Below are 27,796 nucleotides of genomic sequence, written 5' to 3'. Positions count from 1 at the left end.
TAGCAGGGTCGTTTGTACTGACAGAGTAGTAACAGTGCTTTTCTCTAGTTAAAAAGTAGGCAAGCTTCATTTTGGGAAGGAAGGGGAGAGGTAGTTTCGTAACTTTGTTTCATAAGTTTGTCCATGCAGGTAGGGTGCGAGTGGTCCTGCGTGGTAGTTACTTTACCCCTTAAAGTTGGTGCCAGTAGTCTGAGTTACACTGGGAGAAACGGCGGAGAAATAGACACGGGTTTGTAAGTCGGTGAAAACAAACTCGTCTTTGCAAAGGCTGGGACGCAGACTGCTTTAGCTGTATGTATGAAACACTCTGCCCGTCTGATGAGCCCTTCCCTGGTGCAAATAGCGCCAGACACTTAAAATACGGGGGGTTTTTTTAAGCTCTGTCCCTTAACGCGGGATGCCGGGGACTGACAGAGGAGAGCAGCCTTAGGCCGGGCAGTGGTGGGCGGGCAGGTCTCGCCGCTACTGCTCGTCCCCACCACGGCCTGTGTGGCCCCCGCGCAGCCGCTCCGGGGCCGGCGGTGCTCGGTGTCGGCCGTGCCCGGTCCCCAACGCCGGCGGCACGCGTGGGCAGCGCGGCGGCCCCGCCCGGCGAGGGCGGAAGGCGGCCGTGTCCTTCCGGGGCGCGGGCCGGCGCTGGCGGAGGCGGGAAGGCTGGAGCCCGGAAGGCTGGAGCCGGGGCTGAGCCGGGCCGGGGCCGCTGCCATGGAGAGGTGAGGGGTGAGGGGCGCGGGGCGAGCGGTGCCCCGTCCCGAGGCTGTGCCGTGTGTGACACGGGGCCCAGCGGAGCGGGCGCGCACAGCGCGGGCTGCGAGACGCAGCGGGGCGGGAGCAGCTGCTGAGGGTACGGGGGGCTTTTGTGTCACCCGGGAGCTTGGAGCGTGGTTGCTGCTTCTTGAGTATATCTATGGATTAACCAGGAGCCGTGAATTGCTCGGGGATCGCGGGGCCAGGCCTTTGCCAGGCCTGCTGAGGCATCACCGCGGTGCCTTCACAGCGCACCGGGAGCGGCTCCTCCGCGTCTGAGTAACTGGGAGCGGATTCTTTCTCTGCTGCAAGACACGTGAATATTTCCAATCTGTAGTGATTGCGTGTATCCGAAGAAAAAATCAAACAGTTCTGTTCTTTCAAATTAATTTTTCAGTTCCAAATTGAATTTCATACCTTGTATCTCTTACTGGCCTTTTTCTTCTTTTTTTTTTTTTTTCTTTTTAGTAGTGATAAAAAAAGGTTTGTTTTCGTGTAGAAGGAACAAAGTGTGGGTTTTCGGGAAAGGTCGTTTCCCTGACCTCATAAGCAGTGCTAGATGTTCTGCAGAGGAAACTGGACATCAGTAGTAGAGTTTGAAATGACTTAACACTTTAAGTTTCCTAGTTGTGGAGTTAATTTGATGCAACAAAAACATCTTGTATTTTCTACCTAAATTCACTTGCTTGCTTTCTGTCTGTGTTGCTGTTTTCTAGAAATGGTTTTGACGACATGTTATCACCACTCGAGGCAGAGATGGTCAGACCAGGACGTAAGCAAGGCTCTCAGAAAAGAGTTTCTAGTATCCTTTTTCTGTAAAGAATTTTTGTCTTCTCTTTGACTGCTGCTTGCTGTGTTCACCAGATTTATATATTTTTACTACAGCTATGATTTTAAGCATGTTGAGAATAGTTTTTGAATATACAGTAAGTAACTCTTTATACCCATTTAAAATGAAGAATATATGAATGTAATATGAAATTGTTACCTGACCTTTGAGGTATTCTGCAGCCAAAATTCTGCTATTGAGCTATCTCATATTTTCCCCTACTCTAGTCAATTTTCTTTTCTGTGTGGTATTTTCATGTATTAAGAAGGAGAAAAGTTCAAAAACAAAACTGTAATTGCAATATCTAAAAACTAGTAGGGAGGGATGTTAATGACTGTGACTTAGGAAATCTGGATGAGTTTCATTTCGAAAAGTACTGCATTTTCAGCAACATAGTACATTACTTGTCCTTTACAGAAGAATGTAGAAGTAAGCCAAAAGATGTAATTCTTTGCCTTTTTTCAAAAGTATTTCCTCTGAATGGAATTTTCTCTCTCTCTTCTCTTTCTTACATTGTAGTCTCAAACCATGTCAAAACTGTTGTAGTGATGGCTCAGAACAGATTATTCAAAAGATTTTGGGGAAAGTAAGAGATTGTTCTTGCCTATATGTAGATTGATTATTTTGATTGTGGGTTAAATGTGATTGCACGGATATTGCATTGCCTGTCTGCTAAACTTGTGCCATAATGTTAATATAGTGTGGTGGTTTATAGTTTTTCTTGGGCATATGAACTCAGGTTGATGTCCACCCAGAGAACTATGTGAGCCATAGCTGATTCCATGTCTGAGTTTTTGGAAAAGAAAAAGGAATTTTCTTCCTTATAGCTTAATTTTATGGCTCTGTGCTCTTTTGCAGATGATTCAGCATATCTGAACTTTCCATCCATTGTAATAGCAAGAGTAGTGCACAGACAGATTTAAATTTCCACAGAATTTTCCCCCCTATTTTTTTACAATAAGGAAACCCCACTCATGTAATTTGACAACTAAGATAAGGGTATTTTTATGGTTTTAATAGCAAAAGAATCCAGTACATTTGCTGCTTTTTCTAGGTTTTGCATGTAAAATAAAACTAGGGAGATATTCGCCCTGATTACGTTGTGCCTAGCAATCAAGATGTTCCTGGACACTAATAATGCAGGCTGCTGAAACATTTGTACAACTACTTCTTAGTAAATCATACCTAGAGCACTGAACCTAGTTGCTGACAGGAAGAAGAAAAGTAGTGCAACAGAGCACCTTGAACTAAGAGAGAACTTTTTTAAACAATTCATTCAAACTCAGATTTTCGTGTTATGGTTGATGTAGCATAAAGCAGCTCTTTATGGGGCATAAGGATTCCCTTTGTTCTGAGCAGTTGTGAGGAGTCCCAGACCTGTTCTGTTCATATTTCTGAAATTTGCTTTGTGGTGTCCCTTTTAGCCCTCCAGCCTTAAGGTTCCGGTAAAACATTTTGTGACCTAGCTCAGGCTTATGAATGGGACTTTCTGTTTTACTCCGAAAGAGGTGTAATTTCCATAACATTTTTCCTTTCCAAGTAGTCACAATCATTTAGAATAGAGCCAAAAGCATGTTTAGGAGAGTGTTTCTTAACTTGTTTGTTAATCAGTTCTCACATCCCTGGATGACACTATTGGAAACATGACACCCAGAAGCCAGTTTCTTTCCCGAACTCCTAATTCATTGCTTCACCAGCCAGGTAAGACTGCTTGCTCTCTCACTGTTTAGTTAAAGTACTTATGCACTCGTACTTCATAATTAATAGCAATTCATAAGAAGAAGGACATGGACATGCTGTAATGGGTCCAGTGAAGGCCCACAAAGTTGATTAGTGGATTGAAGTATCTGACATATCAGGAGAGACTGAGAAGAGCTGGGATTGTTTATGGGAGAGAGATTGGGGGATCTTGTTAATGTATATAAATGATGGCAGGGAGTAAAAAGAGAGGCAGGCTCTTCTTGGTTGTGCCCAGTGAAAAAACAAGAGGCAATAGGCACAGGAGCATATACAGGGAATTCTGTTTAAACATAAGAAAACTTTTTTCTGTAATGGGGGTTGAATGCTAGAACTGGTTACCCAGATGGTCTGTGGAGTCTCTGTCCTTGGAGATAACCCAAGCTGACTGGACAAGGTCCTGAGCAACCTTTTCTAGTTGACACACCCTTGGGCAGGGGACTTGGAGCAGATGATCTCCAGACATTCCTTCCAAACTCAATGTAGTGGGTTGATCCTGGCTGGATGCCAGTTGCTCACCAAACTGCTCTATGATTCCCCATGTCAGGCAGGACAAGGTGGGGAGAAAATGTAATTAAAGAGTCACAGGTAGAGATAAGGACAGGGAGGCATCATTCACCCATTACTGTCACAGGCAAAACAGACTCAACTTGGGGAAATTAGTTGATTAACAAACATATCAGAGTAGAATAATGAGAAATAAACCCCAAACTTAAAAACACCTTCCTTCTTCTGAGGCCTGACTTTACTCACATGTTTTATGTCTCCTCCCCTGCCAGTGGTGCAGGGGATTGGGGAAAGGGAGTTGTGATCGGTTCATCACAAATCATCTCTGCTGCTCCTTCTTTCTCTGGAGGAGGACTCCTCACGCTCTTCTTCTGCTCCATTGTGGGATTTCTCCCACGGGAGACAGTCCTCCATGAACTTCTCCAATGTGAGTCCTTCTCATGGGCTGTAGTTCTTTACAAAGTACTCCAGTGTGAGTCCCTTCCACTCCAACCTGGGTCCCCTGCAGGGTCACAGTCCGGCCAGCAAACCTGGTCCTGCGTGGGCTCCTTTCTCCCCAGGGCTACAGGTCCTGACAGGACCCCGTTTCAGCATAGGTTTCCCACGGGGTCACAGCCTCCTTTGGGCATCCACCTGCTTTGGTGTGGGGTCCTCCATGGGATGCAGGTGAATCTCTCCTCCACTGCTGACCTCCACAGGCTGCAGGGGGACAGCAGCTGTTTCACCATGGGCTGCACCACGGGCTGCAGGGGAATCTCTGCTCCAGCACCTGAAGCACCTCTTGTCCCTCCTTCTGCACTCACCTGGTTTCTACAGGGTTGTTGCTCTCACATTTTCTCACTCCTCCCTCTGCTGCTGCTGTTCCCTCAGCAGTTTTTTCCCCTCTTAAATCTGTTATCCCAGAGGTGCTACCACTACTGCTGAGGTACTCGGCCTTAGCCAGCGGCGAGTCCATCTTGGGGCTGGCTGGCATTGACTCTGCTGGACATGGGGGAAGCTTCTGGCAGCTTCTGACAGAAGCCACCGTCACTACCAAAACCTAGCTGTGCAAACCCAATACACTCAACTACAAGGTGATTCTGTGATTTTGCAGTTAAACACATTTCTAAAAATGGACAAAATCACCTAGTAGCAGGCAGCATTTATGTTCATAAGTTATTTGTTTATGCTATTCCTGATTAACAATGAATTTCTGCCCTTTAGTTTTTAGAGTGGGTTTGAGCTTCATTTTCATTGTTTGGCACAAGAATGTGTCTGGTATCATTTCAGTTTCTCTGCTTTAGTGAGCAGTTTGTTGTTTCCTTCTTTTTGCAACCTTCTTTTGATTTTGCAGTAGCTTCTGATTCTTCAAGATTGTCTGGTTTTGTAGTGTGTCTTCAGATATTTTTCCATCGTTCTTTTTCTGACAGGTTAATTTTGTTGCTGACCTTTCTGCATATTTATTTATTGGTTGGGTCAGTTAATTATTCGCTCTCCACTAGCAGAAGAAGAAATTAGCACACCTTACAGAAAGGCTGTGGAACCACACATGGTGGCTAGGGTCAGGTTGCCCTGAAACCTCCCAGTCTCATCCCAAGTTCTGCATCAGTGGACCCATATTAGGAGCATGTTTGGGGATTCTTCTGTAACTGGCACTTGTGCAAAGATATGAAGCTCCAGAGAGACTGATTCTTCAAGATTTCACAAGGTTCCTGCCAAGTTCTGTGTAGCCCCTGCTTGTTCTTGTTTACTGTAACATCTATTGGCTTCTATTTTGGCAACCAGCAGCAAAGATAAATGCTGTTAGCATCAACCTTCTTCTTGAGCAGAAGCTACTTATGTGTCAAGATTGTTGTTCTTAGTGTTGACTTGATGCTAAACATACTGTGAAAAGGTCTGTAATCTTCTTAGAGCCTCTCTCACTAGTTGTGGCTGAAATAAAGAAAAGTGCCCCTTCCTTACATTTCCATGTCCTCACCAGGGCTTACCTCCCCTTTCTCTGTCACAGTGTCTTCCTATAATCTTTATTTTGTCATCATTCAGGCATTCATATTGGGAATTCCTCTTTTTTGTCCTCATCTAGCCAGTATGTTTTCCATCAAGCTCCAAGAGGATGGCTGCACCTTCTGCTGTTCTCTTTACCTTAGGCACTGGAGGAAAAAAAAAAAAGAAAAGTACCATAGGCATTTGATCTTTTGCATCTAAACTGGATGGAGTCTGATGGAGACCCAGGACATGCCCTTTATTTTGGGGTTGTATGTGCTGTTGTGGGCATTTTTCGATGCCTTGGATTTCAGGAGACCAAAAGGAAATATTAGTGATCTCAATGCTGACTGAAGCTGTCTTATTACCAGGAACTGCTGTTGAAAGTTGTACAAGCGCTCCTCTCCCCAAATTGGCTACCAAAATGTCATTCCCTCTGCCACTATTGACACAGCTCCTGTCTGTCACTGTCTTGATGCAATCAGTATTTTTAGATGGCTTCCGAAGCTGTTTGTGATTGATAAGGGGACCAAAGTACCTATTGTCTTGATGGAAATTCTGTGATGTTTGGTTTGTAGGAAGGTCTGTTGTCATAGGATGTGGTATTTATTATCTTGCAAAGCAGTGTTTACATGAGTTAGATACTCCTGGGAACACTAGGCACTGGATTGATGTGCAGAAGTATCTGGAGCAGATGTAATGCTTGGTAGAGCAGATTTGTGGTTGCCTTTTGCTTTAAGGATTTGGAGATGAATTTCCAAGAAAGAGTGACTGGAGATGCACTGCTCTTTGTGTTCATATGTGTTTACCAATGAACTCTAGTAACTGAAGGTGTGTCACATATAAGCCTCTCTCTTTCAGGTACTGCACTACATCGGAGCTCCATGAAGCCATCAGATATGTCTGCCATCCTGGGAACAGGAGGGAAATCTCCTCTGATTCTACCAACTTCTGGGCTTTTCGGCAATCTGTCCATGGTAAGATGGTTAGAGCATCTTTTTCTCTTTTGTTCCTGTGAAACATAAGAAACTACAAGTTTACAGCGTTTCTGTGTTGTTTGCACCAAGGACAAACAGTGGGTGGTATAAGCTTCCTAGTACTACTGTTGCTGCTTGCTGCTGGTGTTATTTATTAGTGTTGTTCTTTGAGAAGATGCAGTGAGGAATAATAGGAGGTTTTTCTTATTTTAGCACTCTCCAGTATTAGGCTTCATTTAGGTGTTAAAGTTTGGGCTTCAAAGAATAAGCTCTTCTGATGACTTTTTAGAGGACATAGATTATCTTCTACTTCAATGTTTTTGGAAAAACATTGATTGGAAAAGTTATCAGTAGGGATGCCTGAAGTATTTTATCTGTTTATTTTTAAATTAACTTAAAAGAAGTTTAGATGTCTTTTTGTATATATGTTTTAATTAATTCTCCCTTTTATTTGTTTCTTTATAAGTTATCACCTTCTAGGGCCTAGTTGATCAACATGTACACAGCTCTTAGCACTGGTACTTTTCCTCTGATTCAGAGCCTCTTTTGGCTAATGTTTGGTGAGTGGAATGCGTTTTTAGGGTAACGTTTAGTGCTCTGACTTGAATCCAGTTTAGATTAGTAGGGGAAATTTGGGACTAGGCAAAGGCTTTCAGAGGAGGGTGACAGGAAAAAGGACTTCTACTTGTGGAAATTTACTTGCTGGTAGATCAGAACACTCATCAGCCCTTTTTGTATTTCCCACAGAGACCTGATATGATCTTGCTGGAACTGTGTTTGTTATTTTTACTCTGTGGAGGGAGGACTATAGCATTCTGTTCTGGTTGGCTAGAGGGGATTAATGGCAGAGAGAGATCAGGCAAGAGGAATATTGTGGGTAGAAACAAGAGTCCAGAAAAACAATCAGCCAGTGGGACATCTCTAAGTCTTTGTATAGTATTAATTGCTGCTGAGAAGGCAATTGCTGGCATGGAAACACCTCTAGGAAGCTGTCCTGTCAGTGCAGTATATGTAGAGTCAGTCTTCTGTTTTGGTCATTTTGCTGCTCTGGTGTCAGATATGTTATGAACTACCTCACCTGAAATACTCCCCACAAAGTATAGGTATGTCTTTATTTCCTCCTTTAATATTCTGATACTTGCTATTATTTTAAACATATTGCTGTGATTGATCAAATGGTTTTGAGCAATTCACCAAGAAGGTTGAAAGACAGGTTAATGATTGATTCAAATTTTAGCTGTTTTGCTTAACTTTTCACAGTTGCTTTAGAACCTGGTCAATATTGTGATCTTTTTACTTTGAAAGACTAGCTAAGCATTTAGCATAATAGAATATGAAAGTTTAGAGTGACTTATTTGTTTTACGATGAAAAGTGATACCTGATGTTCTAAAGTAGGTAGGTTTACTAGATTAACTTTTCCATTTTAGTTATTTTCAGGGGAAAAATGGGATTTTTCTTTTTCCAGATTAAAATTTATCTTTTCAGAGCTGTTTGTTAAAGGCATAATTGCACCTTATCTAAATGCAGTTATTTCACTATTAGTTTTTTAGGATTCTCTGTTTATATACCGTTCATATAGAAGGAAAAAACGTGGAGCTAGGCTTGTAATATCTGAGATTGTGATTTATTTTCTTTATGTTCTTGTGGTTTTAGTTGGATGAAAGTAGCTGGACAATGGCACTCTCGCCTCAGCAGACAGGAATGTTTGTAAATCCAGACCTGTCCGATGTGACAGAAGATGTCACTATGAGTGCTGTACTGTTGCGTGAGGATGATCCTGGGGAAGCTGGTGAGACAATCTGGAGTTTTCATAATAATCCTATATGTAGGATATAAATTTATATGTTTGGGGTTTTTTCTCTATTATTTTACTGCTATTTCTTAGTCAAAAACAGTCTAGTTGAAAAAGTTCATAAAATTAAGCTGTTCCAGTTTATTGGAGTTTTGCGAATTTGTGTCTTCAGTGGAACCTGATGGAAAAAATGGGATGCTCTGGTGATGTCAGACACAACTGGATTAGTGGACTGTGGAGATACTCAAATGAGTTTGCTTTTAAAACTTTTGCAGATGACATATCCACAACACAAGTTTTATAATTATTTTACTTAGTTCATAGCTTCTGTCTGTCTTGCTGTCTTAGCTGATAAGTTCTTATGACTTTATCAGATCTAAATAGTTGATATCATCATTGTTCTCATTTAAATTTGTGAAAGATGAGATGCCTTGTCATCAGAAGGATTTTTTTTGTAGTCTGTTGGGGTTTTTATATGAAGTTGCATCTGACTAATATGGCTTTTTTATTAAATCTGTCCTAGCTACTATGAGCATGTACTCAGATTTTCTGCATTCCTTCCTGAAGCATACATCAACTACCATTTTTGATCTTGTGGATGAGTATGAAAATATTTGTAACAGTCAGGTAAGTAGTTTACTTGCCCTTCTCCAAGCAGTATTGCTGAGAAGTCACAGTGCTTAACATACTTTAAATCTTCCAGCTGGTTGCAGTGTTACTAGTCGTGCTAGCATTGAGTATCACTCAATGATGAACATCACTCTTTCTTCATACACTACTGTGGCACAGGAATACTCGTGGTGTAGCTTGCTGAATACTAAAAAATGTCTTCTGGCTGCCACTCCACTGCAAGTGTCAAGTGGCAACACACAGTAGCAGATGTATAGATGTTTTTCTTAATGTTAATAAACTGGATTAAAGTATACTTTTTTTTGTCAGGTATAAATAAATAAAATCATTGTATTATGATGCTTTAAGTTTTCTGCTACGTTACTAACAAGCTGACCGTAGAGGACTCAGCGTTGGCTCTAAGGTGTCTCTGATTTTAGACACAGTTCTTCATTTGACTGGTCGTTTGATTGTCAGTTCAGAATCAGCAGGGATTGACAATCTGAAAGGAAGAAATTATGATGCTTCTGTCAGTAAGTGTTGATCACAAGAGAGGTGTGCAGATTAAGTTTTTTTAAGAGACTTCATACCTATGTCTGTGTTAGGAAAATTTGTTCTTAATGCAGGGTTGCTAGCCATCTTTTGTGCAAATTTATTACTGGGGCTGAGATAGAGAATGCTGAGATCTTTGATGAGGCATGTACCACAATTGTACGGGTGCTCAGGTAGGAAGCAGACAAGAGGAAAATAAATGCGAACTTGATTATTTTGTGAGATAGTGGAACTCCTGTTGGAGAATATGGATAACATCTACAAGGTCAGGGAATAATAGAGTGGGTGTTTTAAGCCCTGTGGAACTGAGGGGAGTTGACTGTATGTTGCCAAGGATGTACAAGAGTGAAAGATGCTGCTCTAAGGTGTAGCTTGGATGTTGCTGGTGGGGCTTGGCATGGGAGTGGAGGGACAGCCCTAAGCTATTGTGCTGCTTCTCAGCTGTACCCTCAGATTAGCCCAGTGGTTCCCAGCAGCCATAAACTCTTCATATTTTTTTTGGGGGGGGAGGGGGTAATAAAAGAGAACAGAAAACTGTGCTCCCCTCTTGCATCTTACTGGTACAAGTATTCCTTTTCTCCAAATCTGTTGTTCACCTCCCACTTGAAAACGGATGACTATACTGATGCCCGATGAATTGGGTACCCCTAAAATATAAGAGATTGGGACTCTTCTTGGAAGCAGTAGGAGCTCTGGAACTAGCTACCAATGGAAAAGACTTCATTGTGTAGTTTTCTTCGTAGCAAATAAAGGAAAAAATAGTAGAATTTTTTTGTGGTGATACTATAAATTATGTGGTAACCAGCAGATTGGGTTCCCTCATTTAACAGAGCTAGAAAGGAGAAAGTATCTTTCAGGCATGGATAAATGCATAAATGTTCTCACAAATACCATTAGGGCTAACTTAATGTTTGATATTGACGTAGATGGGAAAAGAGTTGGGGATTTTGCTGGCTGCAACCACTCTCTTGGTTTATATCCTCTAGTCTGTGTTAATGAGGTTTTTTTATTACTAATTAAGAGAATTTACAATGTATTGCCTACCTATTTTGAAGAGATGGTAATAAAACTCGGTTGTTGAAAGCATTTAGAAAAAAACTACACTGATGGGCAGTGTTAACTATGTATAAATTTATCTATCTCAGGTGAATATACTGGGGAAAATAGTTTATCGGGCAACTCCTGGACAGCAAAAGTTTTCCAAAACTGCCAGTGTCTTGTGGCTTCTTAAGCAGGAGATGGTAACTTGGAGACTGTTGTCCTCGCTTTATAGGTAATTCCTTTGAAAAGCATGTTATGTTTTTGTACAGAGATGACTTTCTTGGATATGTTTTGTATGAGTTTGTACATAGGGAGTGAAGCAATTAAGTACCTATTAGCAAGCTGTTTATGGAACTAGGTTCTGATATATGTGTCTATTGATAATCTATTTACAGAAATGAAAGTTTTAAAGAGGACTGTTCTTATTACCTTTGCAACTTCTAGTATTTTTTTTAAACATTTTTGTAAATGTTTTTAAAGTAATTTTACTCATGCATTCTGTTAAATTTTCTCAGCTTTATTTTAATCATTAACGTTTTGCACTTTTATTTCTAGAGACAGAATACAGTCTGCACTGGAAGATGAAACTGCATTTGATATCACAGTGAGTGTGGACTTTTTTGTTGGTTTTTTTTAAGTGTCATAGCAAAATACAGGCTAAATGCTTTTATTGTACTTTTAGAATCTCAAAATTCAAAGGTGAAAAATGAGACTGATTTTTATCAAGACAAAAATTATTTCATATATTGTGAAGAGTAAACCTAAATATTCAGTTCTAAAGAGAGAATGCTAGTGTAAAAAATATTCTAAACTATTGTTTGTTTTATTTCCCTAAATATTCCACATACACTTGGAAAATCATAAAATACCATGAGTTGGAAGGGACCCACGAGGATCATTGAATCCAACTCCTGGCTCTGCACAAGACAAATCTAAATTCACTAGAAATAACTATTTATTTATTTTTAAAAGCTGCAGCAGTAGCTGTAATGTTCCCATAGGTCAGAGATAATTTTGCTTTGGCTAAAAGAAGAACATGTGGTCTCAAACTGTCTAGCCTTTGCAACTCTGACTACAATTTATTTCAAGAGAAATTCAGGGTGTTTAGCGTTCTTGTTTCAGCTGTAGTCGTCTTGTCTATGTCAATACAGCACTTCCAGTCTTTGCTGCCAGAATTGCTTAGGAAGACAAAACAATAAGTAAAAAAACTCTGCCTTTGTAAAATTTGTGATCACAGTTGCTTTCTTCTTGAAAATAAAATAGCTTACTCTAGAATTCCCAGTGCTAAGTTGTCACTGTTAAACACTGTTGTGCCAAAAAAACCCAGTCTCCTCTTGTCTGTGTAATTTAGAAAAATGCATCTCCTGTTCTCTTTTTATTGCAAGTCTAATGGAAGCTAAATTAGTGCAGGAGATCAGATAGAAGGATCAGGGCTCTGGTTTTATTTTTTTGGTTTTTTCACACTTGTTTATGTTAAATGTGCACATGATCTTGGAAAATCTCATCTTTTTAATGTATAGTAACAAATGGGATTTAGGATGATATGAGTGCAGCCAGTGGAATCCGTGGATCTACTGTGTAGAATCTTTCTGTGGTCATAAATTTGTGAATTATATGCTGAATCTCATTATTACAGTTTTTAGTGTAACTGGATGTGAAGGACCATCCAAATAAAACAAGTTACAGTGTCATCCATTTTTTAAAAAGGGGGAGGGGAGAGGTAGCATACTGAACTTGTAGAAAGTTTATGAATTACTATGTGTTCAGTTTGATATTCCTTTTTTGCAGTAGTTTTCTTTTCCATTAAGTAATAATCAGCTTTTTCTTAAACAGGTTTTAACTGCTAGTGAAAAAACAAACGTAGACAACTTGTTTCAGAAAGATGCACTTGTTCGACAAAGTCAGGTATGATGGAAAGTTTTTAATATGAGAATGAAAATAGATTAAATGTTTATAACACTAATGGTCTATGCACTTTTTGAAGTTGTTTCTAAAACTTTTTTTTCATATTCACTCAAGTGTAGTATTCCTTGTATGCATAAAAATAATGCTCTCAAGTTTCTAATGGTCAGGATGTTTTTTCAGTCTGGCTTGGGGACAATGAAAGGCTGAGAGCTGTTCCCAGTTGCAGCATCTGTTACTGTTGATTGTGATTAATAAACTGTTAAATAGCACTGTAGTAAACTGCAGCATCCAATGAGAAATAGAGATTAAGTGCCAACAACCTTCATACTGGATACTTAAAACGCAAGTGAAATAGTCTTCTGGATTTGTATGCCTTTTGATTGCTGAGTAGATAACAAATAGATACAGAAATGAGAGGAAGACAGTAAAAGCATTATTTGTTACATATTTGCTTTAAAAATGCAATTTAATTTTATTCCAGCTGGTGGTAGATTGGCTAGAGAGCATTGCTAAGGATGAAATTGGGGACTTCTCCGATAATATTGAGTTTTATGCAAAAACAGTATATTGGTGAGTTCAGACTTTTTTTAATTATATACATGCTCCCATCAAGTGTAAGATTCACAATCACTGAATCGCTCTTGGAAAGAAGTGGATTTTTTAAGTTGTTCATTGCATTCACTTCTTTTCTTCAAAGTCAGAGATGTAAAAATTGAGATTTCTTACCTGTCTGCTGAAGTATATCTTCTGCTCGAAGTCAGTTACTGCATTTTGGGAGGCAAGGATGGAAGGAAAAACCATCAAACCAATTTAAATTAATCTTAACATAGATGAGGATTACTTTTATGTGTTTCTCAGGTGGTCATTTCTTTGTCTGGCTTTAATTTTTGCCTGTTTAAGTACTTGTTGTCCCTTTATGACCCTTCACTAGAAGCCATTATTGTCATCTTTATTATCACTGATGGATATGGCAGAAAAGACCAAAGACTACCTTTATAAACCTGCTTTTAATGGCCAGTGAATATAGGCTTTTGGAATCATGTTTATCCTAAGGTGAATTTCTGTCCTTGACTGAATTTATAGTGAATGCTAATGGGAAATTTTGCTTATGCAGAAATCAATTAATAGTTAAATACATGAATGATTGAAATAATGGATGCTTTTGAAAGGAATCAGAGATATGTGTATTGATTCCAATGCTTTTGAAAGGAATCAGAGATATGTGTATTGATTGCAATGTTGTACCTCTTGTGAAATGTTGGATTTTCACAACAGTAGCACAGTCCATAGTAAATCAACCAAACCAAGTGTCTGTTCTGTAAACATATTCCATGTAAGAAAAAATATCTTTCAATATTTGTGTCTTATTAAAAGATGCTTGCTAAAAAAACAGTTTTCTGTAAAACATTCCACTGCTTTCAGGGATAACACACTGCATACCCTGAAGCAGCGACAGTCAAGTACATACATTGGAAGTTCTCGAGCTCTGGTAACAGAGTTGGTAAGTATTAGATAAAAATAAGGCTTGATTTCAAAATATGTTAGAGAGAGCTATTTTCACAGCCTTCCATCAATTCTTAGATAGTTGTGCTATCTAAAAATCAGTACAGAAATTGTGAGGCAGGGCACCTCAAAAGTTCTTTTTGGGATCACTGTGGACTTCTGTTTTCTTTCAGGAGTCACTTCCATATCCCCACCCCCTATCACAAGTACTTGTGGCCTATTTGGTGAAGTAAAGGGCTTTATTATGACTTTTTATGTCTGAAAGATACTCATGTTCCTAACCAGAAAAGCTAAGAAAAATGTTTGGGAGCCATTGGAGCCATTACAAATAAGGGAATTCTATCTTTATGCAGTGACTAGTACAATGAAACCAAGTCCTGAAGCAATTCTTTGAGAGCTACTATAGTAAGAGCTAATAGGAGAGAAGGAAAGAAAAGAAAGTGCTGTCCAGCAGAATGAGGTAATGAACTGCCCCAGTGACAGCAAAGCAGTCGTAGAAGATTGATTCAATTGGGAGTGATCTGAGGTTGTGAGTGGCTTAAGAAAATCTGTTTGGATTAAATAGGAGCGAGTGCTGCTGTTATAAAAAGCCTTCTCAGAAGGTGGAGGAGGAGAAACAGTGGTAGATGGATAGACAGAAGGGGAAAGGATGTTTGAAGGTGAGAAGAGACCTGGAAGATGAGAAGTTTAGGGCAAATAACAAGGCAGTGGAATAAATAAATTGCATTGGCTTCTTTCAATAGGAACAGTGACAGAAGAGGAATAAAAGAAATGAGAGAGGAAAAACGGAAAAGTATCATGCTCAATATTACATGCATTGTACAGATTGTTGTGCCAACATGAAAAAATGACTCCAAATTATAAAACAGGGCAAGAATTTAATGGAAGAGACATATAGGCATTGTGTGGATGAGTGGTGACTTCTTTTCTCCCAGGATCCAGATGCTCCTATACGACAGAAACTGCCACTTGATGATTTGGACCGAGAAGATGATGCAAGGTTATTGAAGTATCTCTTCACTCTCATCAGAGCAGGAATGACAGATGAGGTAGCATAACTTTTAATTAAGTAAGATTTAAATTATCTTATTGTTAAAACCAATGAAAAGCTGTATACTAAAATGTCTGTTCAAGTTTGGCTTGTGATGATTTTCAACTTGTTGTCAATATTGAGTGCTAAATTAGCATTTTAATGAAATCTTAGTTAAGTAATTTTCGGCATAGAGTAGATGTTATGGAAAAAATGTACTTTGGGGTTTTTTGGTTGTTTGACAATATTTTTTCACTCCTGTGGCTTGATACTAAATACTGCCAGAAAACACACAGAATGTTTCAGAGAACTTCCTAACTGTGTTTATAATCATCAGTGGATTATCATGCATGTATATATAGTGGCAGTTGAGTAAGGGGAGGGAAAGGGGACTTGAGAGTCTTGTTGCAAAGACCTTAGTCTTAGGAATATGGTTACTTGCTCATATTCTGTTCCAATACAGCACACATCTATTCATTGTCTGATATTATGGGAATGTGAGCATATTGCTGCAGGGCGTTACGAACGTGAATATAAATTCACAGCTTCAGTTGGGGTTCTAAGTCAAATGGAAAAGTAGATGACTGCATGAAGAGATGGATTATACATATAAGCAACAGGACAACACTTTAAACTTATCAGAAGGTTGTGTAGTAGCTGTTTAAGCTAACAAAGATGAAGCTGTAGCACATTTCTCGCATTGCTATAAATACTGACTGAAAAACTAAAAAGTTTGGTGAAAAAAAAAGTGAATGACATTTACTTTGAAATCTTTCCGTTGTTTTAAGATCCTCTGTGCTTATTTCTCACATACTAGAATCTACACAAATTAACAATTTTAATAATGTTCACATTTTTAAAGAAGAAGCTGGAGATTTTCCTACCTTTAAGTGTGTTGCTGAGAAGATCCATTATTTTTCAGGCACAGCGCTTATGCAAACGATGTGGTCAGGCCTGGAGAGCTGCAACTTTGGAAGGCTGGAAACTATATCATGATCCAAACATAAATGGAGGTATCTGCTCTAAAGTACATTTGAGACAGATATAAAAATAGAGCAGAGGGCTTTCTCTTAATATCTGTCTGTGGCAAAGAGAAATAGCTGTTTCTTAAGAGCCTTTTTCGTATCTAAAATATTTTTCCATGTCTGTTAACGTGTAAAAACTAATATGAAATCACTTTAGTTGAAAGTATGAGTTCACTGAATTCATCTAAATATGTTAAAGTCACTTTCTTTTTTAAAATCAGGCATAATCACTAGGAAGTAGACATCTCAGAGTACCAGACAGATCTTCTCCACCTCCATATAATACTTCAGTCTGTATTTTCTTAACATCTGACTTGTGCTATCTAGTACACATTTTGTTGCCTACAAACTCAAATTGGACTCTATATGTTCAGAAAGGTGTAGTAGGGCTGGAGTTCAGCAAATGCAAGTGCAGGAAATAGAGATGCTTTTAAAATACTTGAAAATTATTAAACTACCTTTTCCCTTGGTACTAAGGTTCCTTGCACACGGTCCCATTTATAACACAGTGCCTTGCTTCTCTCTGTGCCCAGGACATTGCAGGATTTAGCAAGGAATTTAAGAACAAGTCTAAGTGTTGGTTATAGGTGGGAGTGGAAGGCATAATGCTTTCCTACTTTTCAAATCCCAGTAGCCTGTCACTTTTATCTGCATGCTACACCAGTGTCCTGGGCTTGTTTTGAATCTACCTACCTAACTTGCTGTTATATGGGTTTGAATGCCCTCATGCAGGTGCATGCAAAATAGCAGCACTGAAACAGTGACTTTTTTAAAAGTTTCAATTCCTTAAGATATAAAAATTCCTTTTTTTTCCTTAACTGTGTTGTTTTTCCAAATGTTGACATTGTAGATACACTATAGCCAAAACAATAATTTTCTTCAAAGCTAGATAGCAGCCAAGCTTTAAAAATACTGTAACTTATAGATACAACTTTATCAAACTTCCCAGAACAGCCACCTTGTGGCTCAGTCAAAAGCATCAAAATGCTTTGGGAAGAGTTTCAAAGCTATTGAAATTGGGTTAATAACAGAAAATAGGCTTTACCTGTTACTGGGTTCTCTTTTTTTAACAGCATTTTTTTTCTTTTGTTCCTCGCACCCTCTACCCTTTTTTTTTTAATTATTTTTTATTACTCTTTGCATGTAGGAAAAGAGCTGGAGCCTGTTCAAGGCAATCCATACAGGTGCATTTGGAAAATTTGTTGTTGGCGTATGGCTGAAGAGGTAAGATAATGCTGGTTTGCTTGATATTAACGCATGCATTTGAACTTTCCTGAACTCTGAAACATGATTTTAAGTAAACCTACCCCCTCTGTGTTTGCTGCTTATAGGATTTACAATTAATGCTTCTAAGAGGACTTCTGAAATAACATATTTATGTACTGTAGTGAGAAATCTACATAATCAGCAGCAGTTTTTCAGGAAATGAGTTCCTTTTTTTTTCTTGTTGAAAGTGAAACCACTGACACTTTGACTTTCATCTTGACTTAATTAAATGGGAAAGGAAAAACATTACTTTCTTTCCAGGTCAATATAAATTTTTCAGGTAAGTTACAAGGGGATGCTAGTGAAGGGAAAGTCACTTGCTATTCTTGTTTTGGCTCCTTGTGTCCCCTGTGGTTTTCTATCTGTTAAATGGAACATTTTCCAATGGATTAATCTAATATAAAGTGACTAGAAAACTTTAATGCTTTGTAATTAAAAGTTTGGGTATTTTTACTATTTATTTTAGGAGCAGTTTAATAGGTATGAAAGAGCAATCTATGCAGCCCTGAGTGGAAACCTCAAACAGGTAGGTCAAGCCTCCTAGATTGTTTGGTAGTTGTGCTTTTTCTTTTTCGTATATGACAGTGATATCATCAGATTTCATCAGAAATATTGCAATCACTGGTTATTGTACTTTTAAAGATGTAGTAAACAGGATAATGGCAAACACTGCTGCTCCTTGTAGGACTGTGTCTTAACTAAATATATGATAGTCTTTTCTTAGTATTATTCCTGCTGACTTTTCAGTTATCCTGCTTTGATGAAGGAAAGGCTGCTGTTCGTGATGGTTATTAGTCTGCTTTGGTGCCCAAATTTGGATCCTAAATTATAGTTGCTGTGTTTGGGAGATAGTTCTCCCTCTCTTGATAATTTTTGCTCTGTTTTTTTAATCTGTAGCTTCTTCCAGTTTGTGATACCTGGGAAGATACTGTTTGGGCATATTTCAGGGTCATGGTGGACACTCTAGTTGAACAGGAAATACGAACCTCTGTGGTAACTGCAGAGGAGATGGAAGAACTCCCTAGAGACTATTTAGAAACAAAGTAAGTTTCAAGTAAAATTATGCTCCTACACTCAACAAAGCATCCTGTATGATCTGTTTGGAATATTCAAGGTAATGTTTTTTGTCTTTTCTCTCCTACTTTGAAGCTGGACTTCTGAAAAGGTTTTTGAAGAACTTCAGGCAACAGACAAAAAGGTATGTAATAATTGCAGTGTTTCTCCTCCCTGTTTACCATTTTTAACTAATCACAGGGTTCTGTTTTTACTGCACTATTTGATGAAATGCTCAAATATGCACAATGATTAATTTTATATTTTCTACCTCTATAATGTGTTATTTCTCAATTCAAGTATATTGCCACCTTTTAATGATGAAAATTATACAGATTTTGTCTTGCCCTGTATCTGCCAAACCAGCTGCATGTGCTAAAGAAACAGCTGACTGTCAAGTGTTTTTGGACATACAAAGCAGACAAGAGTAAATCAACTATTTAACCCTGACAGAATGTTTGAAGATTGATTACATTGCGTTTTCTTTATAGGAGGTTTGTGTGCATATTTCAGAACAGACCTTTCAAAATTCAAAAGCATGTTTGCTTTTGCAATGATTAAATTGAAACTACACTTACTTTTATTTGATGGCATGGACACATATTGCTAAGACAAAGACATGCAGTCAGCTACAGATACACCCAGCCGCATTTGCCATTGCAACACAGTGCAGTCCTCACCATATAGCAAATTTACAGGTGTGTTTGGATTGCATTTCTTGTATTAATGCATTAATTCCTCTATAGCGGGGGAAAAAAAATATCTTCTTCCTCAAGTAGCTTTCACAGGCCTTTCCTTAGGGATTTATTCACATTGTTGCTTCTTCTGTGACTTTGTAGAATCTATTATCTGTAACGTCATTGTTTATTCTCCTCTTCAGAGCAAAAAGCCCTTAGTCTTGGATCTCTTCCATGAAAGTATTAACTGTACAGATCTATATTCAGGTTCTTTCTTTCAGTTTGTCGATATTCTTGTAATTTGACATGGAGATAGCAAGTGCCTTTCTCTTGGTCTTTATGAAGAATACCCTTTGAAATAGGATAGCTTTTTTTTCCCTGAGGAACTTTTGCTTTATTTATAAGTTTGTTTTCTTCATACATTTTATTCAAAGTTTGAAATTTCTTTTTCTGTCTCCAGAGGGTTATAGAGGAGAATCAAGAACACTATCATGTGATTCAGAAATTCATTATACTGGGAGATGTGGATGGTGAGCTTTTCTCTAAGTGATTTTTAATTGTCAACTGACTACATTATTTTGAGTGACCTTTCCAGAAACTTTAATGTGAATGGATTAGAAGCATGCAGTAGGCAAACTCCGCCTTAAAGCTGAGCTCTAAAACAGTAGGGACTTTGTGTAGTTTGACTTTCTGCAGTTTGACATATAAGGTAGTTTTCAAAGAAGTCGTGAAATCATGTAAATGTGTTAGGATATATGCAAGACTTTTCCTGAGAAATGATAAAATACATACAGTAGATATTTAAGCCAAGTCTTTCCAAAATTATTGCTGTTCTGTTTTGTTGGACTTTTGAGGCTAAATTCCATTTATTGAATAAATGCGTAATTTTGAAATATTTTTTTGGGTTTTCCCCCATGATACGGCTAACACAGACATTTCCTTGGTGTCTATAGGTTTGATGGAAGAATTCAGCAGGTGGCTTTCCAAAGACAGAAGTGTGCTCCCAGGACACCTCCTTCGTTTCATGACGCATCTTATTCTGTTTTTCCGCACTCTGGGTATGCAGACTAAGGTAAGTTCTCTTGTATTTGATTTGTTGTCATAGCAATAGCTAGTCTTTGAAGTAGAAGTGCTTGTGTGCAAATGACATAAACAACATAGAGGGATGGTAAATTACTTCCAGGCTGATGAGGAGCTGGATGCTTAAATAGTGTATTTGTTGATCTTGGAGCCCAAATACAACAGCCAAAATGAGAAAAGACCATCCTTCTCTCCTCCAGTTCAGCTTAAAAATTTTTTGAGGATGGTGGATTTTACTCATAAGCCCTTCATTGAGAAGGTCCTGACTCAGACTTCAGTGTTAGGCTTCTTCATAGCAGCCAAGATGTTTTGAATATAACCTGTTCTTATAGACAGTTGTTGGAACTGTATGTATTGCTGCTGTAAGCTTATATATGTTTTTGTTTGAGGTAGTTAGTACTAGCTGAAACTTTCATATTATCTCAAAATATGAACTAAGTATGGCTTTACTAGCTACCTAGCCTATTTATGCTAAATATGCAGATGGGTCACATATCTGTAATTACTCTTTTCTGAGGAAATCACAAGTAATTACAAGCTCTCCTTTTCTACTATTTTAAAATTTAGGAGCCCTTATGTAACAAATAGGTTTCTGAATGTAACGTCTTTTGACAAATGGCAAATGTGTCTTTTCATTAGATGATTTAAACACAGCTCTGACTTATTATGTTTATTCATGCCTCCAATCATTGTTTTATTCCCATGTTGAAATTTATTTTGAAATCAGTTAACATTTAGCTAAATAAGAGGAATGTGTGTGTATGTATGTATGTATAAGTACTAATTTTTTAGCCAGACTTAAAATTTGATAGAGTAGGTCTTTAGGCTAAAGTGTAGTACAACTGGCCATTAGCATATGTTTAACAGAGGGGACAAAAAAGGGGCAATTTCCTACATGACTTCCCTTGTGAGATTGTGAATAACTGTTGATTCTGCCTCCAGAATTTTGAGTAGGTGAATTTACTGGACAACTCGATCAACCCTCAGTAGACTTCAGGGAGAAGAGGCAGATGTGCAGACTTTTACAGTGTTCATTATTTGTTGTTTGTATACAATTCATATCAGTATATGCTTAGATGAAGGTCTTTAATTTACATATATAAAAATAAAATTATAATTCTTGACAGCAACAAACACTTGAGTCTTGGCTAGAGCTGTTCCAGGTGCTCAGACTATACTTTGGTTGTTTAGTATAGGCTATTACAGATGAACAAGGTGATATTTATACCCTATTACATTAGAATTTTCTATAATAAAACAGTGCCTGTAGTACACTGCAATAGTAATCTGTATGCCTGACATTTTGTTTATTAATTTAAAAAATATAGTAAAATGGAAAGAAATAAAAAATATTTAAAAAGTAACGTCCCAATTAGACTAAAGACTGTATTATCGAGTTGCTGAAAAAGAAAATCCTTGAAACACTAAATCTTTGAATTAGAAGATCTATTTCTTTTTAATTACACTCCAAGAGAAACAGTTCTTCCAGTTGAACCTGTTTGTGTAGATGACTGAAGCAGGAATAAGGAAATAACCTTGTGTCTGTTTTAATAGTGTTAGCCTGTAAAGTATCTTTTACTTTCTTTTCCACATTATCTGATTTAAAATTGAATTTATATTTGTTTGCAATAAGGAGGAAGTTTCTGTTGAAGTCCTAAAGACCTACATTGAGGTAAGCTTTCAGAAATACAGTTTGCTTTCTCTAATGTAATTTAGACATAAAGGAGGAAGAAAAGGAAACTTAAGGTTACAGGATGAAAAGAGATGTAATGCAGCTAATGCTCTCTTCTGGAGAGATACATGGAAGCTTGCCTAATACACAGAGTTTCTGTCAGCAGTTCTTAAATAAGAGACCGTTTTATTGATCCTTGTTTAGAAGCTGAGTGGAATTTTCCTTTATCAGGATAAAATAATCAGAAGTTTGTCATACACTTACGTTTTTACCTAATACATGTTTTTTACTTAAGTGTAAACACACGCATTTACACAGAGGAATATAGTATGTTTATATATTATATATATATGTATATAGTAATGGATATCTTCTATGTATTTGCTTCATATATATTTGCTTCTTGTTCTGTATATTTGCTTTTTATTCTGCAGCGGATGGTATCTGAGAAGCACACCGACTTAATAGCATTTTATGTGAGCCACCTGCCCCCAGAGCTCGCCGTTGCTCAGTATGCTTTATTCCTTGAAGATGTTACTGAAAGTGATCAACGCCACCACTGCCTTGAGTTGGCAAAAGATGCAGGTGAGAGGTCCTGAAATTCCTATTATCATTTTATATCCTAGGTTCTTTTGTGGTTTTGCTCCAACACCTAGCTACAAATATGATACTTTTTCCTTTCTGTATCTCTCTATTTTTCAATTAAATAAAATTAATTTACTGATCACTTTTTCAAGGTATATAATGTGTTTTAACTATAGGTCTGTAATGTGTTTTAACTAAGTTGGAATTGAAGTTATTTTCTGAATTAAACTAAATATCACTGGCTGCTGGATTATGTCCAAACACAGCAAGAACTAAATCCCAGCTGCCTGTTTCAAATACAGGTTCTGAAGGTTGATGTGATCATATTATTTCAGAGAACTATTTATAAAAATATATACCTGTTTGTGGATTTAGGAAGGTTATGAGTATCTTAATTCTTCTGTTCTATTTATAGTGCATTTTCTTAGCCGTGGTGGGTTGCTTGCATTAATGTTGATCTTCCTACTAGGCCTATACATCAGACCAAAAGGGACTCCAACAAAGCAGCATACTGTCCATTGCTTGACAATTCCTCTGTGCCACTCAAAATTCACAAAGAAATAGATTTACTGGGGATTTCAGTGTCGTAACTTCTCTTCAGTCATTTTTCAGTCATTTTCCTTTAAACTGGGCTAAGGCTTACAAAAATAAAACATCCTGCTTAAGCATCTGTAAAAGAGCTATTCTGAGCTTTTTCTGGTACATTCCTGTCAAATCATGGTCTTGCTGTCAGAACTGTAGGAATCAGTGGTCTTAGCAAATATATCTATATGCTGGTCCTCAGCACAGACTGAAAAACTTGTTAGTTGTCTTGTTATTTTTCTCATATTTTATATTCTCTCATATCAAATATCATTCTTGTAAAATATCTGCAATAAATTACACAGCTTAAAGGCTTAAAATTTTTTCTGACAATATGTGTGTGAACAGACTGATAAGAATTACCAGGAATAAGATCAGCAGTTGGAGTCTGAAATTCATTTTTTGTCAAGTTGGAGTTCATGGTAGTTCTTACACAGTTCTTTCTTAACCCAGGTCTGGATGTTGCAACCATAACAAAAACTGTTGTTGAAAACATCCGCAAGAAGGATGCTGGTGAATTCAGTCACCATGACCAAATGCTAGATACAGGCACAACGGAGGTGAGTACACTTTGCAGAGCAGATATTCCAGTTTGCAATCAACTATGGAGTCTTCGACGATGTATGATCCATATCTGTCTTTCAACAATGGTGAAAATTGCCTTGAAAAAGCCTGTTGGGGAAATGTCCTTTCCATGTGACCGAGTGAGGATATTGCACAAATCCATAACTTCTGTTTCTGCTTCTCCTTGATCCTTGTGTGTGTGTTGGTCAGCAGCCATGTCTGTATGCAGACATCAAGTGAAGATAAAGCCCATGAAATGACTGCAGCAAACTACCTCATAGTTGAGAGTAGGATGTTCTTGTAGCTTCTATGAATTACGAGGATTAATACTGTGGATCTCAGATGTACCTTTTAACATGCTCAAGTGATATTTCTAGATACAGCAGATGCTGCCTTTACTGACAGTTTCCTTTCACCGCTATTGAGCGTTGGCTGGATCCAACTCAGTACTTCAGGGACAGTGAGGTACTGTTAATAGCCTGTATTCAAAGTGCTGCTTAGAAAGCAACTGATTGTATGCAAATTTTTGGCAATTTTTTTGCTGTTCAGTACAAAGTTTAAGCTGTCTAAGACAAAAAGGTAGTTTATCTAACAGAGGAGGTGCAAGCTGATGGCACCTCTGAAGATTATAGCAAGGGCTCCATAAACCATATTTGTAGTGTATTCATATTAAAGTTTGATGACAATGCATTGTAATCCATAAAAATTTTTGAGAGATGATGCTCAGTAGCTTGGGAACACTTAGAAATTAATTTTTTTATTATTCCATATTGCAGATATTGTTTTCTAAGCTTTTGAATAGAGCGATCCTTCTTACCATGTTGTAATGCTTTCCAAACTTGTGTATTTCATTGACCAGATTTAATGAGTGTAACATCAGCTGTATTTTTGAGATGGTAGTGAATCTCTATGTTGTTTTTTACAGGCAGATCAGCTGAAAATAGATGTGATTGACTGGCTCGTATTTGATCCTGCACAGAGGGCAGAAGCACTTAAGCAAAGCAATGCAATCATGAGGAAGTTCTTGGGTACTAAGCTTCACAAATATTGTAGACTTTTTAAATGTTGGTTTTGTTCTCTTTGGTTCTTGGCACTACATTTGACATAATTTTGAATCTAGTCTATTAAAAGCATGGCTTTGCCAGCTTATGAAAATAAGGCATGGAAATTGCAAAGCTGTTGACACCCAGTTCACATTCTCATAGCATCCAAGAAACATGAAGCTGCAAAAGATGTGTTTGTGAAGATTCCCCAAGATTCTATAGCAGAAATATATAACCAATGGGAAGAACAGGGAATGGATACTCCACTTCCAGCTGAAGATGACAATGCTATACGGGAACATTTATGTATTCGTGCGTATTTGGTGAGTTTCAAATATACAGTATTCCAAGTTATTACTTAGAAATAATGGTGGGTTTACCTTGGTGGTTAAAGACTAGCTTTGTCCATTTAATTTAACTTCTGATTTTTGGATGCATTATAGCTGTGCATGTAATGACATTCTGGTTATTGTATGAGACAAAAATGTCCAAACACTGTTTCCAATGCAATCCAGGAAGCCCATGAAACCTTTAACGAGTGGTTTAAACACATGAACTCAGCTCCACAGAAGCCATCTTTGTTACCACAAGCAAGTTTCACTGAAAAAGTGGCCCATGAACATAAAGAAAAGAAGTATGAGGTAAGTAGAAGTGCAAGTTATTTACTGCAAACTTTTATGGTTTTGCTTAGGAGGCAGTCTTAGTTCAGTGAAACAGAGTAGAAGACTGCTATGTCATATTGCTTAAGAGCTCTATTATAAATTATTCTATTTGTAGGTTGAAGGGAGTAGTATAAGACAATAGAATAATAATGGCTCTGCACAATAAATTCTGCTTTTTTAATATGACTTAGCTTTACATAAGATATTGTAATGTAGTAGTAAATATTCATTATAATCTGTTGATTGCCAGTGTTATTAATAAATCTGAGCATTTGATTTTGCTATTAACTCTTTATTCTTGTATTTATCACCTTTTGTTTTCTAAAAGATGCAACAGTTTTGTTTTGCCAAAAGTTCTTTTGCGTGCCTGACCAGTATGAATATACTGTGTTCAGTTAATACAAATGTTTGTTTTATAAGCATGGCAGAATAAGTTGTTTAAAATTATGTGCCTCAAGAGGCTTTGCTTCTGAACAACTTGTCTGATTCTCTGGACAGGGAATTAAGCAAGGATGGAAATAGCTGTTAGCAGCAGGTTTTAAGTTTTAGCCACTGGCTGAAGATTCTAATTTGAATTGGAGTTGCATGCTGGTGAAGAGTCTGTTTTAAAATAGCCTTGGAAATCATCCTGTTCTGCAGTAGTTTATTTTTTGTTTCTTTGCCAGATGGATTATGGCATTTGGAAAGGCCTCTTGGATGCTCTTACAGCTGATGTTAAGGAGAAAATGTATAATGTGTTGCTGTTTGTTGATGGAGGATGGATGGTTGACGTTAGAGAGGTAAAATAAATTTTTATATCACAACACAGACCACAAAGCACAGATTGTACCCAGTTGTACCCTTGTCACCTTTAGTTTGATGTGTTCCTGTTTAATTTGCTCTGGCCTTGCCGTGACCAGTTACAGCTTGCTTCCCCCTCAGTTACCATACAAATCGTATCTGACAGTCCAGTCTAGGCTGGTTAGTCCAGTTTTCTGCCTCTGATGCTACTAATTATGTGGTTATGCTGAGTTGCCTTTTAAAAGTAGATTTTCATAATACTAATATGCTGTATTACTCTGGTAAGGATGCCGAGGACGACCCTGAACGAACACAGCAGATGGTTTTGCTGCGTAAGCTATGCCTGCCAATGATGTGCTTCTTACTGCACACAGTGCTGCACAGCACAGGGCAGTACCAGGAGTGCCTGCGCCTGGCAGACATGGTCGCTTCTGAGCGGCACAAGCTTTACACGGTGAGTTAGTGAGGGCTGCAGGCAGCTCAGCTTTCATTTAAAGGCTCTGTGGGTTGGCTGTGTAAGAAGCTTCTATATAGAGAGGAAGATGCCATATGTTCCTTAACATCATAAGTTTCTTTATCGCTTCCTATCAACGGCAAGTAGTAAAGGGTTTCCTTGTATTCTGACTTAAGGAATCGAAGAGTTAAGTTTGAAACACTGAAGATAATGGCCAGTGTTTTGACAAGCAGTTCTTCTGAATACTGCAGTTACTAATTTTTGGATGGGAGTTTAAAGGTTGGACTCCATGATCTTAAAGGTCTTTACCAACCTAAACAAATCTATGATTCTAAGTTGAGCTGTGGAATTGTAATTGATTTTGCAATTACATTTCATTTCAGAAATGTATAAGCAGGTTTGCACTTGTTTACCCCTAACCTTCTTTCCCTCCTAAAGCCTGGAAAAAACCTCAAAATGAGACAGAGCTATCTTGAGCCTACCTTCAGGTTTTGGATGCTGCTGCTAGCTTCCTGTGCCTTACTAAAGGTCATTCGGAAGTGCCTGATGCTCACACTATCTTGAATAGAAAGAAATAAAAGGGAAAAAATAGTAACTTAATTAACCACCATTGCTTTAATATCAGTTATATTCATGGCAAATAAATATAACTATTATGTTTGGGGTTTTATTATTTATTCTTAGGTATTTTCAAAAGAAGAACTCAGAAAGCTTCTGCAGAAGCTGAGGGAATCTTCTCTGATACTTCTGGACCAGGATCTTGATCCTTTGGGATATGAAATTCAGTCATAGGTTTTCATGTAGATACCTACAAAAACTTCTGAGCATGGACATTCTGGTTACATTAAAAAAAACAAACCAACACAACCATTACTTGGACAAATTGTTCTGATTTTTTGGGGGGGAAACCTCCAACTCTCAGATTTCAATGTAAACTTGAAAAATTCTGACCAACTTCAGAGATGTTATTTGTTAAACAACCTTTTTCATAATTTTTTTTCCTAATAAAAGTGCTTCAAAAAGAGAAAATGTTTGTTTGTTCTAATCTAAAATGTCATTATATAAATATGGTGATTGTATGAACCTCTTTGCTATGTGCCAAAAAGAGCTGCCCATAGACTGGAAACATTACTTGGCAGGAAAAGAATGTGCATGGGTACA

At 38.0% G+C, this 27,796-nt stretch overlaps 1 protein-coding gene and 1 long non-coding RNA gene across 3 annotated transcripts; one reads left to right on the top strand and one right to left on the bottom strand.

The window, feature by feature from the left end:
- Positions 1 to 592: 592 nt before the first annotated feature.
- NUP107 (nucleoporin 107) lies at positions 593 to 27,651 on the top strand. 2 transcript variants are annotated; one of them, XM_027663268.1, is made up of 28 exons: positions 593 to 713; positions 1,464 to 1,549; positions 3,188 to 3,277; positions 6,644 to 6,759; positions 8,414 to 8,549; positions 9,076 to 9,179; positions 10,859 to 10,986; positions 11,310 to 11,358; positions 12,588 to 12,659; positions 13,141 to 13,229; positions 14,082 to 14,160; positions 15,098 to 15,211; positions 16,115 to 16,205; positions 17,365 to 17,441; positions 17,950 to 18,009; positions 18,381 to 18,526; positions 18,633 to 18,681; positions 19,674 to 19,743; positions 20,167 to 20,285; positions 21,927 to 21,965; positions 22,400 to 22,550; positions 23,586 to 23,692; positions 24,622 to 24,724; positions 24,902 to 25,062; positions 25,255 to 25,380; positions 26,067 to 26,180; positions 26,468 to 26,635; positions 27,320 to 27,651. In XM_027663268.1, exons 1-28 carry the CDS (start codon positions 706 to 708, stop codon positions 27,425 to 27,427), a joined length of 2,760 nt encoding a protein of 919 aa, XP_027519069.1. In that variant the 5' UTR covers positions 593 to 705; the 3' UTR covers positions 27,428 to 27,651. The 2 variants fall into 2 exon arrangements, with proteins under 2 accessions (XP_027519069.1, XP_027519061.1); XM_027663260.1 differs by lacking the exon at positions 593 to 713 and adding an exon at positions 769 to 844.
- On the bottom strand, positions 9,495 to 16,164 carry LOC113956563. The gene is made up of 2 exons (XR_003530879.1): positions 16,077 to 16,164; positions 9,495 to 9,663 (listed from the first exon to the last, which is right to left on the bottom strand). It is a non-coding gene; the product is annotated as an uncharacterized LOC113956563 (long non-coding RNA).
- Positions 27,652 to 27,796: the final 145 nt, after the last annotated feature.

Source organism: Corapipo altera, unplaced genomic scaffold (genome assembly GCF_003945725.1).
Source record: "Corapipo altera isolate COAL_440 unplaced genomic scaffold, ASM394572v1 1, whole genome shotgun sequence".
In the NCBI taxonomy this organism is placed as follows: domain Eukaryota; kingdom Metazoa; phylum Chordata; class Aves; order Passeriformes; family Pipridae; genus Corapipo; species Corapipo altera.
The sequence above is the reverse complement of the archived record's forward strand: the minus strand, read 5'-3'. Positions and strand labels throughout refer to the sequence as shown.

Bases quoted from the DNA above. Each gene is read 5' to 3' on its own strand.
- NUP107 (XM_027663268.1), top strand. The intron at 6,760-8,413 runs GTAAGATGGTTA...TTGTGGTTTTAG, and splicing joins TTTTCGGCAATCTGTCCATG to TTGGATGAAAGTAGCTGGAC. The intron at 24,725-24,901 runs GTACTAAGCTTC...ACATTCTCATAG, and splicing joins AATCATGAGGAAGTTCTTGG to CATCCAAGAAACATGAAGCT.